Source organism: Acanthaster planci, linkage group LG12, assembly GCF_054643075.1.
Source record: "Acanthaster planci isolate LZ-2023a linkage group LG12, COTS_SCS, whole genome shotgun sequence".
Taxonomy (NCBI): domain Eukaryota; kingdom Metazoa; phylum Echinodermata; class Asteroidea; order Valvatida; family Acanthasteridae; genus Acanthaster; species Acanthaster planci.
The window spans coordinates 1422949-1436089 of record NC_141788.1 but is presented as its reverse complement, the minus strand read 5'-3'; the positions used below and the strand labels follow the sequence as shown (position 1 = coordinate 1436089).

Sequence of the window (13141 nt, the reverse complement as noted above, 5' to 3'; positions counted from 1 at the left end):
AGAACTAAAAATGTTATCAGACTCAACCTTCATGGAAGGCAACGGCGAGCATGCGGACGATGTTTGGGTGGGTTCCGATATCTTTCAGAGTTCGGTATTCCTCAAGAAACCTCTCATTCTCACTTGCAGGGGCATTTACTGAGAAACAACGGGCCAAACAATGCTTGATTAGAGAAGACACTTGTGAAATCAGGTTTAAAATCTCCCTCATTGCTTGTCTCTGTAAAATTTCATTTGTGTATAATATCTGTTCAGTTTCTGCACAATTTCTCTGGCCAAAAGATTGTCCCCAGGTAATAGGTTGTTTGCATCGTACATAAATTTAGTAGATGGATGGTTTAATTTCAAAAACAAATATTTTGTACTTCAATGAAAGTTTCCAATTTCCGTTTGCACAAGTAGATGGATTATAACTGCAGCAATCTAATTACCCTCGTCCTAATCAGATTGAATAGGAAGATGTAAAGGACCTCAATATACATTCTGAGATCTGAGGACAGCAAGATAGCTCGAAAACTGAGGAGGGCGATCACATGGCACTTCATGCCCAAGACGCATGAGCGTTGGCCCAGATCCAGATCGCTATCAATGATCTGTCGTTGGTTCACTGAAACCAAAGTCCGCCTAATGGATACCGTAAACCAGCTCTAGGGTCACTGATGGCAAACGAGATCCGTGTAAAAACAACAAGCCATTTGAGAGTTGAATTTGAATAAAATATGGTACATGGAGTTATCTGATTGCACATCATAAACATAATGATTTGAATTCCCCAGACTAAAGACACTGTTGCAATACCTCGTGATTCGGGGCAGGCTTTTGCATAGCGACCACCATCCCTGGAATGGACTGGTTCCTCCGTGCCCTTCTTATTCATTGAGAACAGTGTATTGTTGCAAGGCGTCTCTTATGTAACTAAGCACAAGCTTGTCCCGAATCACGTGGTATAGCAACAGCAGTTTTAGTATGGAGTATTCAAGTCGTTATTTTCACGTGAATTTAAATAACTCAGTGTACCATAAAATTATTCCATTAAAGTGAAAGTGCGACTACTTACCTTGGAGTTGCTTCACGGCCGCTTTTAAGTGGCCATCACTCAAGAGCACAGTGGCCAAACGCACTTCTCCAAAGTGACCAGTACCGATCACCTTGACACCCAACGACAGCTGATCGATGGGTACGGTCAAGGACTTGGTCCAGGGCAAGTCGACCTCCTCGTAGGTGGTCGCCGCGTCAGCACCGTCGTTGGCGTCATTGCCAACGTCGTCATAGCCCTCCATGGTTACAGAGTTCCTAGGTATGTCATCTGCCAGTGGATTGTCATAGGCCGCCTATTTTAAGGAAAAACATTTCTAATCCTAAGTTCGTAGCATTTTCCCACTTGGTTTTTTAATAGTAGACCCTACTAAGCAAATAACTGAAAATACGCTCCTTAGCTGTATGGTTAAGGTATGGGAAACTTTAACTGAACTCTCTATGGCAAAACCTTAAGGAAATGCATGCCTTGCATTTAAATGAATAAAATACATGAACGTCTTTGCACAAACACGACATACCGTCACAACAACCTTGTGCATGGGTCGAAACAGACGACTGCGTCTTCACGGTCTTGGCTGGGCTGACAGCAACATGCACATCTAGACATTATTTGAAACTGGTGACTAGCTATGCATGGCTTCAGTTACAGACATACGTGTAAAAGTTGCCGTAGCTGGGACGTTTGAGGTCGGGAACTACACGACGCGATATCAGAGCTACGGCTACGTCTGTTATCAGGTTAATGCTCATTACTGCTCATGGTGATAAGAGACCTAACTGAGAATGCAAAATTAAGAAAACGAATTACCAGACTGTTCATGTTAACAGCACTCGCTATAGAATGACTCTTGGGCCTCAGTCGCTTGCTGAAGCGTCGAAATCGCAGATAATCCACGACTACCACGATCACAATAACCGCAATGAGTGCGCAGACGGCAACGATCAAGCCGATGTTGGTTCCTATCGTCATTGCTGTGGGTTCGTTTGATCCATCAGTTGAGGGAAGGGATGGAAACAGTTTCATTGGTTAAAAGTACGATAAATACACTATTGGGCCTCTGGGCTTACAACTCTCAATGTTTTGTTTGGGGAACCCAAAAGCATCAGAAAATGCACGCATGGATCTCACCTTGAGGTTCTGTCCTGATTGTCGTTTCAGGGCTCCTGGGTCCTTCCCCTCCGTCTCCCTCACGCACCGCAGCCACACTGAAGTTATACACCGTCAACTGTTGTAATGGATCAATCAGAAAACTGAAGCCCTCTGGTGGCTGGTACTTCGCTTGCACCGTGCTGACACGAACCCAGGAACCAGTGGAGGGGTCGGAGCGGTAGATCGTGTACTCAATAACTGGTCCATCTCCAGCATCCATTGGGTGAGAGCCCCATGCCTCCCAACTGACAGTGGCCGATGTGGTGTCAACTTCTACCTTGGGGGGCTGGCTCAGCACTGGTAAAACTGAATGAAAGGCGTAAACAAAAACACTCTGACTAACAAACCTCAGCAGACGGGAAATGTACTCAAAGTCTTCGTTACTTTTGAAAACTGGAGGGAGGTACTGTGCTAAGAGCTATAAACCAAATCGATCGCCAAGCATAAAGCCATTATAGGCGACGACAATTTGAGCTCTGGTGCTCTGTGGGGCAACATTGGACTTTTTCTAACGCTAAGCAATTTAAGACTTTTTTTGTCAGGATTGGAGCTATTGTGATCTACGAAATCAAGGAGGGATCCAGAGCCAAAATTTCGCAGGGGCAGGCCAAGCTTGATTTATAGAGATGGGACGAACAATATGGACAAATATTTCCTGTAACCTTTTATGGTCGTTTTGTTGAGGAGGTGACAGTTTTGTGGCTTCTTTCACGCTTTTTGAAAGGACAATAACAAACAAACAAACAAACAAAGAATTCCACCCTCTGTCGGTGTTGCCCAAAACAAATTAATAGACTCTTTTGGAGGAGGTGGCCTATAATGCCACGCCCACCTTTAGTGTAGAATAATGTAAGCCTTTCATTTTTATCTAGCGCACTGAATATGAAATCGCCCGTAGGGAACATCAGTGTATGTGACACCTACGAAACTGGCATATTCCGGTTCCATCTGACTGATACTGTTCGAGGCACAAGCCGCTTCGGCAGGACCCTGTGATAGCGTCACACGGCGTGTCATCCTTACAGTAACACGCCTTACTGCAGTCTTCACCAAAGTAACCAGAATCACACTGCCCTGTACACAAACAGAACAAATGGTATAACGATAAAAGTTGCCGTCTTACGTGAAAATCACACCTCCAATCCTTTTAAATTTATACTACCGCTCGTTTACAATCATTGATGCAATACAAGCGAGTCACAATAGTGCGCCACCAAGAGTTTGCAACTCATTGGCCAATCAGAACGCGCGAAATTTGTCGACCCTTTCCAAACGCGCAACTCTTGGTGGCTCACTATTGTGAAACGGCCGTATTTAATAGGTGATCGCTCCCCTCCACTGAGTGCTTCAATAGCCAATTTTGTTCGAAAATCTCGCACCTTCCTCTAACCGTCCAAATGAGCTCACCCTGCAAGTGTTGAAGCCCATCATCCACTTCTTAAGCCCCTTTGACGAACAATGCATATATTATTCGAAACGTCGAGTCCAAACAACTGCTCCTACTTCAAAACAACTCAAAAACGACTCAAAAAAGTGGAAATGTCTATGATGTTACCGCGGGCCGTTCTCACCCTTCCCCCTTGGGTTCGATCTGCAGAAGCCATCCATAACAATTATTTCATTTATGAAAATACTTGGTTACATTGTTGTAAGCTTATGGAATTATGGAAATAAATGTAAGGGAATAAATACGTGCTTGACCGGTCTTAAACGTGCATGAAGGCACCTATCCATATGCATATCAAACGCAAACCACACGTGTGCGATTATGCCAACGGAATTGATTTTGTGTCTGTGAACATAAAACGCATGAACGCATCGTGTACGGAACGCACCAAAATCCCTTCATATGGAAAGGCACCTTGAGACTGGCTCAGGAGAATCGACGCGATTATCATTCATTCTCCTGAACTAATTTCCCCCAAGCGGGTTTTTACGCAGGGGGCATTACTAAATTGCAGTGGGTTTTATCAAATGATACATGGCCAAGTTGCGTTCTTAAAAAGGGAAACAAACTGTCGAAGGTACATTTGAATGCTTATTGAATCAATTTTTACCGTGCAAACCTTCGTACAATTATTACAAGATGTTAGGGCATGATGTTAGATAACAATACCAAGGGCTAGTAAATACAAAAGAGGATTACATCCTTCTCTGGAAGCTCAACAAATTTCGGTGATATTTGTTGTGACGTTGCTACGTAGACTGCTTGCCAAAATGGCAAATAATGAGAGGTATTAAGGTGCAAACTAAGACGTCTTATGTAACAAAGACAGACCTAGCAAATATCCATCGTATCTTGATGCGAATGAATGAGTGAATTGAAAGATCAAGTGACATTTTGTCTTACATGACACGCAGGTGGATCCTGGGGCACATCTTCCACTGCAGTACCCAGTGTGCTTGTCACAGGCTGCCTTGCCGTTGCAATGGCACATGCTGGCGCAGTTGAGTCCATAATAACCAACAGGGCAGACGTCTGGTACTGCAGGAAAAGTACAGCCACTCATTTATTGCGACTTGGTAAGTGTTAGACCCTATGATTAACTTGAGCTTCACCCACTGCAGCCATTAACTACATGAGAATACCCTTTTCAAGGAACTGTGCTTAAAATGTGAAATCCTGTTGATTATATGGGCGTTGATGTGGCTGTATTCAAAACCGTTTAAAATACGTCTACCAAGCACGAAATGGAACAGAGGGGTACCCCCCAACAAGTCCCATCCCTTCACACACTCCAGCGTATTGTCACTTAACACATCCCCTAGATGTCTGAAAAGAATTCCTGAGATAACAGTATAACAATGACCAACACAAAGGGGGGGGGGGTTCTCTCTGTCCCATAGTTTGCTGCATATGAAGATACGTATACAAGGATTCCACTTATTATTCTCCCTTCTCTGTTCTTCTTCGAAGTCTTTCTTTACATAATATTACATGTATTACATTGTGTGTTTTCTCTTTTACTCACTTTGGCAGTTAGTTCCCAGCCAACCGTCTGTGCAGCCACCAAAGTTGCATACTCCCGTCGTTGAGTTACATCCGTTATCAGCGAACATACAGTGACATTCTTGAAGACAATCGGCACCAAATCTTCCAGTAGGACAACCTTTCAGAAAAAGCATCGGCAAATAATGAACATTTTGGACGTTCCTGGGTTTTTACTACTCGTATAATGCAGGGAAATATAATTGAGAAAAATACGCTAAGTGAACTTCACGTGAAATGTAAGCTTTTCAATTACGAAAAGGTCCAACAGACTATTTTGCAACACTGTGTTTTTTTTTTCAAATTGGCAAAAGTAGCAGCTAGTGTTTCATTCGTACCGTCATGCACAGCGGTACCAGGTTCGCTGTATAAGCTTACCAATTAATTATCGTGCATTTTTTCTGGTTTACTCCCCACACAATGTTTCATCTTAGTTAAAATTGCTCAGTTCAAATCAAAAACGTCACATTGAAACCAATAGCATCTTCTAGAATCATAACCTAACACACGCCTTTCCTCGACTCTAGGAAAAACTGTCAGTTACTTTTTGTTCGGATCTGGTTGTTTGCTCTATGGGAACATTTGTCAAAAAATTGAAAAGTCAAGTGTGTTTACTGTAAGTAGCTTTTGGAGGTTCAACGTTTGATTGAGCAGACCACACAGGATACAAATTTACTTGTCTTTCAGCAGTCACTGATCTTTTTTGATGATGTAAAGTAATGCGAGCACGGTCATTTTAATGTGCAATTTTATCTCTTAAATAATTTCTTATTTTAGTGATTTTGGTTTGTAACCTTTCAATGTCTTTTTATTAATTATTTTATTTTAACAATTTTTTTATGTGGGACTGAATGCCTGTGAGCAACAGTGATTACGTTCACTTTTCAGTTCCTGTCATTATGTGTTATTCTCTATTTGTTTTTATGATGGCAAATAAATAAAATAATAATAATAATAAAAATAATATTAATCATGGCAAACTGATCGGACGCCCAATGACTCATTTTGCCTTTTTAGTTCAACAAGGAAGACGTGCATTGCCCTTGCCCAATCATGTAAGCTTCATGTCATTTTAATTTAAACTGAATTACTTTACACATACCAGATGAACACCCACTGCCATCGCGACCGCTGATGCAGCTGATACCATACGGATCTGGTAAACTGAACTGAACGTAGTTACAAGAGCTGCCGAAGAGATTCCTCCCCCCGCATCTGAACTCACAATTCCAGCCAAATGAATACGCTGGACAGGCTGTTGGAATTGAATTTTCATCAGAGGAAATGTAAGGTGACACATTTCAGACCAATGACTCAACTGTGGATATTTTTATATATCAACTTGACTCGATCTAATCCCAAAGCCGAAGTGCAGGCCTGAACACACTTGGTATAGGAGCTTCACACTATCACTGTCATGCACATGGACCTAGTGCCCTACTTTAGCACATCACAGACCCACAACAGTACGCAGAGGACGTTAAAATAACCGAATATGACTCCAAACAAACAATAATTGGTAACATTTGTGTCCGATCGGTTGGATCGAACATATTCCTGTCAAAATCGTTTTGACGGACAGACACAAGAGGCCGATATACAGTCTTACCTGTGACACAGTTTGGTCCCTTAAATCCTGGTGGACAGATGCACTTTCCTGTCTTATCATCACACACTCCTCCATTGTAGCACATATCACACAAGTCAGTACATGTCGGAGGACCCCACTTGCCGGCAACACAGCCTGTTATGTGGTAGAAAACATCACTGAAGATGGAAACTCATTTGCGACGAGATATTCCCTTTTTTCACAAGGTGTAATGTGATATATGACTGGTTCCCTGCTTATGGGTCAATTAAAGTCACCCAATAAGGCATCGCAAAAGGAAATAAATGTTGACTCTCAGATTTTCATCACAATAGACTATTATGATGATAGCTGTATCACGCATAAAGTGGTCATGGTTATGTACACCTCTGATGTCTTTTAATCGGAATAGCATTTTCTTTCAAGGGGAAAGACTCCTTTGTTGCGCTGTTTCATATTTTCCCAAGAAAAAACTTCTTGCTCAAAGAATTTATTGGTTACTGTTTCGTGTGTTTCATGATTACCTACCTCTAACAATGAGCCTAATCAGGGTGAAGCTGTTTCCACTTAGTGGTTCACCAGACGCAACTACAGCGTATACATCTCCATGAATGGCCTGCTCGGTAGGTATCGTTACCGTACTCATCCCGTCATAGGCAGTCAGATTGGTTACAACACCCTCACTGATCCGACGCCACCGGGCAGACCTGATGTTGCTGTAGTAACCCCATATGGACAGAGTAACATTTTCGCCTTTGTTGACTGTCTTCGTCAGCTGAAGGCCTTCAGAGTATCTCGGATAAAACCAGGCTATTTTGCAAAGTGGGTATAGGGTACCGGTTTTAACATGAATTTTACCTGTACACTATTTTTCACATGCAAGTATGATTAACCTTACAAAGGATCATCCAAAGCAGCAAACACACCACAAACTTGTAGGAATAAAAAGACGGAGAAAAATAGCTGAACCTACCACTCTCCAGTCGGTGGCTGCCCGCGAACAAAAGAGGAGCCACCAGAGAAAGGTAAAATTTGGAAATGATTTGTCCTGAAGTTCTTATCTTAGTGGAAACCTATAAACTTACTGTTATAGTTATAGATAACGCTATACACCCGAGTTGTCTGGTCTCTCTCCCTTCCTTCGCAGTAATATAACCCTGTTGCATTCCTATTGCTGACAGGCAACTGCCAGAAGGCCTGCCCATCGACTTCTCCAGCGAGGGAGCCTTCAGGAAGGGAAGTAGAGAACTCGATTCCAGCTCCTGGTAGGCCGATGGGGAAAGGTCGACCGAAACTAAGAGCAGCGTCTTTGTCAGGACTGCTGCGAAAACAAGCCATGCGAACTGGTGAAGATGACCCAGCCCTGTAGAAGTTGCTTGTAACCATGGTCAGATGTAAAGGTTCCTCTGTGGACAATAGAACAGGAAATTCCCTCTATCGTGACTATTTAAACAAAAATCAAAACAGCCTCCACGTTCTAAGTTAAATCACGTGATTTTAGAGAACAAGCCAGAAATCAGAATTGCCTGTGTGTAGTGTTTTCCACCAGCAAAAAATCTGAGTCTTACTTGTTCACCGATCAGTACATTTTTATATTCGTTGTCACTAAGTTCTTAAAGGGGTTCACGGTGTGATGTGATGTGATTTTTGTGGAAATTTTTTACCCTCCTAAAAGAAGCTTATCTGAAACCCCTTTTAGTTACTCGCAATGAAAAGAGCACTTTGTATGACACTTCGACTTTAACGTTTTTCCTACAAAACAATGGTGCTCTTTCGCTGATTTTATTACATAAATTTCACCTTTTCTCCACGTCCTAATAAGCTGAGGCGAATGCCTGTATCGATATCTTGCGAGAGAAATGCGTCATTTTCAGCAGACAGGAATGTCAGCAACATGATTTGTTTGATAGATTTAACAATTAAATCTCTTCCAACTGATGTGTTAGAAGTATAATTTTGGCAATTGTAACTGTCCTTTTACAGTTTGGACTACTTCAGATAGGAGAACTTATCTACAGTATGATTACAGAGCAACTGAAACAGTTACTTACAGTTTGCAATTTGCTTAGTAACCAGTCGTCCAGAATTACAAATAGTGCATAACTACTTAATCACATATACCACAGGACAAACAGTTTTATAGTTCATGATAAAATCAACTCTACAGAGTGCTTGTGCACGTGTACAAGATTCTGCGCATTTGTAAAGAATTTCAACTTTTGTAAATGGTGCCAAATTTTGCCCGCCACGGATGAATTAGGTGGTGCAATTTCCTCCCCAGCAGCATAAACAGAGTTCATAGCTATTGAAAATTATCTTGAATCCCTGGCGAATAAACGGTCCGTGTTCGTTTTGTGCATTCGGTTTTCGATTTGAAAACGAAATTTGAACACTCCCAAAACAAGTTGTTTTCCATTTTTCGATTTGAAATTAACAAAAAATGAAAATTGGCAAACGAGTTGGGTCCCATTTTTCGATTTGAAAACAAAAAATTTAAAAAGAAACACAAAGAGTTATTTATTTCATTTAAAAATGAAAAATGTACATGTTCTTTTGTCGTTTTCCAATGTGAAAAAGAATAACATCGTTTGTTCGAAGAACAAAAACAGTTCCATTTTCATTTTGTAATGTAAGAAAGGCCTTTGTGACCCGCCAAACCAAACATGGCTGAACTAGAGGAATTCCAGAAATTCATTGCTTCTAAAGTAAAAGAAGAAGCAATTCACACGAAAAATTTTTGTATTCTGAAAGGCAACTTTCGTCATGAGAAGTGCTCAAAGAGAGGAGGCATCCCCTTTTTCAGCTGCTGCGCCATAGACGGACCGTCCCACTTCACTTACCTTGTTTTTAACAGTCGGAATGAACCAATCTAGAAAACATGTGAATGTGTTTGCATGATAGTTTGCCCTTCCCTTCAAATAAATTTGGGCTCCACCCATTGCAGAAAATGACTATGAATTATGCACCTGTAACTAACTGAATGTACTTTTGTGTTATTCGTTTGTGCTCCTCTAATTTTTATAACCTGTGTCATTTCTCTTTGGCCTGCCATGAGTACTTTAATTAAAAGGACCGTTTTTTTGTCGCATCTTTATTGTGTTTTACGTATTTCGGTTGAGTATTGAATAAAGATGATCACATAAATTTGGAGAATAGTTCGAGAAGTCTAATCTACTTGTCGGGACCATTACAATAACCGAGTTCTGTAGCTGAATTATTCATATGGATGAAGAAGGCACAAGAGACACCACCATTGTGACGTTACTGATTCGGCTTTTACGTCTCTCCTGCCACTATTGTCCATATTGTATAGAAGAACGAAAAGGTTTTACTAAAGGTTAGAGGGGGCGGGCTAGCGAAGCGGTTCTTTCCTCACGGCTTTGCAACAATGAGGCCCGGGTTCAAGTCCTGGCTCGGCCCAGGCTTTAAGTGCATTTGGTTTCCAGTCCATACTCGCTCTCGCAGGTTTTCTCCGGGTACTCCGGTTTCCTCCTGCCTCTAAAACTGGACCTTCTTCCTAACTCGGTAATGTGATACTGACTAGTAAAGGTAACGAATAAACGTATCGTGTAAACGTTACCAATGCAAATAGCCTGAGTAACTGAAAGCGCCATTAAAACCAAACAACTGATGCTTAAAGCCGTGAGATGGATTCCATCATTCTGTCCAGCGTTAATTGGCTAGTTATTTACATTTAATGTACATGAAGCTTTTCTCCTGGCCCAAGTTGTTAATTGGGTAACTCTTCGGCTGGATGCACAACTATTTTTTTTCATTCAAATGCACAATGCATGTACATGAAGTCACACCTAGATATGCAGTTGGCACCAACAGTGAATCGTAGGGCACAAACACTTTTTGACGGTTCAAAAGGATTTATATCTATATGTCAGCTGCGGAAATATGCTAAGTCGATATGATTGTAGGGAGCCGGAGCCTTTTACACCACCAACGATCAAGTTGCTCGAGCCACCGATTTGAGACCCACAGTTCACCGTCTCTTCAAATGAAGACTCAAATTTGCAACCTTCAAATTGAATGCTTTTTCATTAAAATGGCCAGGCCACGGAAGGGACTTCTTCCGTTTGGAAAATACATGCATTTTGATATCATTATCATCCTTTATACGTACGTTTCAAAACGATTAATCTGTTTTGGAAAATTATACATGAATTTTTTTTCATGTTTAATAAAAGAGAAAATTAAAACTGAACCGAAAGTATACCGGCATAATGTGAATTTTAGAATAAAAAAACAAAAGACAAATGATGACAATAATAAAAATTATACATAGAAATTAGCATATAAATTTAAATAATTAAAATGAAGAAAAATGACGAAATAAAACTGAATTGAAAGAGGAATGTAAAAAAGATCGACGAGGCAAATTAGAAACAGCTTTTCAGTAACAGAAAATGTTACTAGGTCAAATATCAAATTCAGAGAAAACATTAACCCATGTACAACGCCTGAAACGGTTACTTAACTGTTAAGAGCGTTCTCATTTCGTTCTACGTTGTAATAATTAAATGTCACAACCACTTTGCTTGCGCCTGTCAAGTCAGTTTTGATGTGTGTGGATTTTTTAAAGACAGTCAACTCTACAAACTGTAATCGACACTTTACTGAATAGGGTGACGGTGCAAGATTTTTTTTGTGCCCAAACTTGACCTTTGCAACGTCACTGTATTTCACTTAATATAAATTGTTTTTGAGAAAGGGTGGATCGAGGGGGGGGCGAGCAAAGAGGAATGTGCCCCGAGAGTCGGATATCTTTTTTTAAAATTAATGTGTAAAAAGAGACATTCCTGGTCCATTTCGTGTCCCTCCGTTTAAAAAGCGCGCCCAAATTCCCCTACACTGAAAAATTGCCTAGGTTAAATTCCAACCCGAAGAAGAGTGAAAACTCAACTACCCAAATATGAGCTATGTTAGATCCCAATTTTGGGATACGAAACTTTCTCAGTCCTCCTGTTTCATTTTCACCCACAAAATGAGTGGATATTAACCATTGTTTGGTTAAAACAAACCACAAAATAATTTCAATCACCCTAGTTGGGTTGAAACAACCTAAGCTATTGGGAAGTTGCAGTTTTTACCCTCCCTTGGGGTAAAATTCAACCCAGGCAATTTTGCAGTGTCACCCCTCAGGAGGGCCATAAAAAGTGACACCGAAAGAAATCCAAATCTTAGGACCTTCAAAACACCGGGACTTAGCCTCTTTCAAGCTGCTTCTCTTCATCTTGTGGATTTTTGCTCCTAAGTCTAGTTGAAGACCTGCCTAGCGAGTTGAAAACTAAGGCAATTCGGGTTCCAGTGGTGTTCATGGAGCTGTTGGGAAATGAAATTCACGTTCCTCTTAGTTTGTGGTAGTAAAAGTTCACTTACCATCGGCTTCAACGAAGATTAGCATGGAAGCGAGCAGAATAGAAAGCAGCATACTGACTTCCTGATGTCCACGAACACGGAAACGAGCAGTTCAATTCTTGTACAGTTTCGTCTCACTGTGCCTTGATTCGATTTCCAAACCACTCAGAAAGCCACTGAAAATTCGATTATCAATGAAAAGCCATGAAGTGGCTTGAGCGTGTCATTTACTCAGTAAAAACGAGAAGAACGCGCAACTGAGTTCGACAATACAGCTAACTCGTTGCGCACTAAAAATGCTAGCAACTCTTGACTATGAATATGTAGCAGATTTGAAGCTATGTATGTATATGCATTTTATCATTATACAGTCTGCCGTGAAATGGCACAATTTCCCAGGGAAAGTCTCTTGACATAAGTTCAGAACCAAATGCAAGAGGTTAGTTTATAAGCAATCAACCGTACATACATTCACTTTACCTATTTTTACTGGACTGCATTACCTATTCCAAACCGAGACGGGTGTTTAATGTAACTCAGAAACGTCACAACTTCCCATTTGGAGATCAAACTCAGAAACAATATGAATTAAGTAACTTTGATTTAAAATAGCAAGGTAGCATTCTTAAAGACAGACAGACAGGAGTTTTGTCGATAGTTGGGTGTGATTTTTAATATGTTTGAAATCACACCCCTCGTGACAAATTCAACATCCCATTCGCGGAGTGCACAGTCACATTGGCCATTATAGCATTTGAAAGGTTCCTTTTTGTAAGAGCTTAGAGAAACCTGTACCGTATTGAAGAAAAACGACAACCGGAATTTTATACTTTTTTGTGACGAATTTTCAAAGACTAGTTGTTTATGCGAAGCACTGGGTCGGGTCACATCAGGGTACAGCGATTAACAATGAGGGAATCCAGGCGTGTCTGACTCCCAGGGGCTACCTCCAAAAATGTGTCTGATGACGGGACCCCGTACTGGTGGTGCCATGCTACAGAATCTGACT

At 41.1% G+C, this 13141-nt stretch overlaps 1 protein-coding gene across 2 annotated transcripts in view; it reads right to left on the bottom strand.

The window, feature by feature from the left end:
• LOC110982763 (angiopoietin-1 receptor-like) overlaps window positions 1-12739 on the bottom strand; it is a 32586-nt gene extending 19847 nt beyond the window's left edge. Inside the window, exons 1-12 of one of the 2 annotated variants that reach the window (XM_087144376.1) lie at window positions 12154-12596; window positions 7851-8171; window positions 7294-7575; window positions 6787-6921; window positions 6280-6432; window positions 5161-5298; window positions 4539-4673; window positions 3113-3262; window positions 2168-2494; window positions 1847-2010; window positions 1058-1331; window positions 28-138 (exon numbers count right to left, since the gene is read on the bottom strand). In XM_087144376.1, coding sequence (XP_087000502.1) covers window positions 28-138; window positions 1058-1331; window positions 1847-2010; window positions 2168-2494; window positions 3113-3262; window positions 4539-4673; window positions 5161-5298; window positions 6280-6432; window positions 6787-6921; window positions 7294-7575; window positions 7851-8171; window positions 12154-12205 — 2242 coding nt within the window. In that variant the 5' untranslated portion in view covers window positions 12206-12596. Of the gene's footprint in view, window positions 1-27; window positions 139-1057; window positions 1332-1846; window positions 2011-2167; window positions 2495-3112; window positions 3263-4538; window positions 4674-5160; window positions 5299-6279; window positions 6433-6786; window positions 6922-7293; window positions 7576-7850; window positions 8172-12153 lie in introns of both variants that reach the window. The other variant, XM_087144380.1, reaches the window with a different exon arrangement.
• Window positions 12740-13141: the final 402 nt, after the last annotated feature.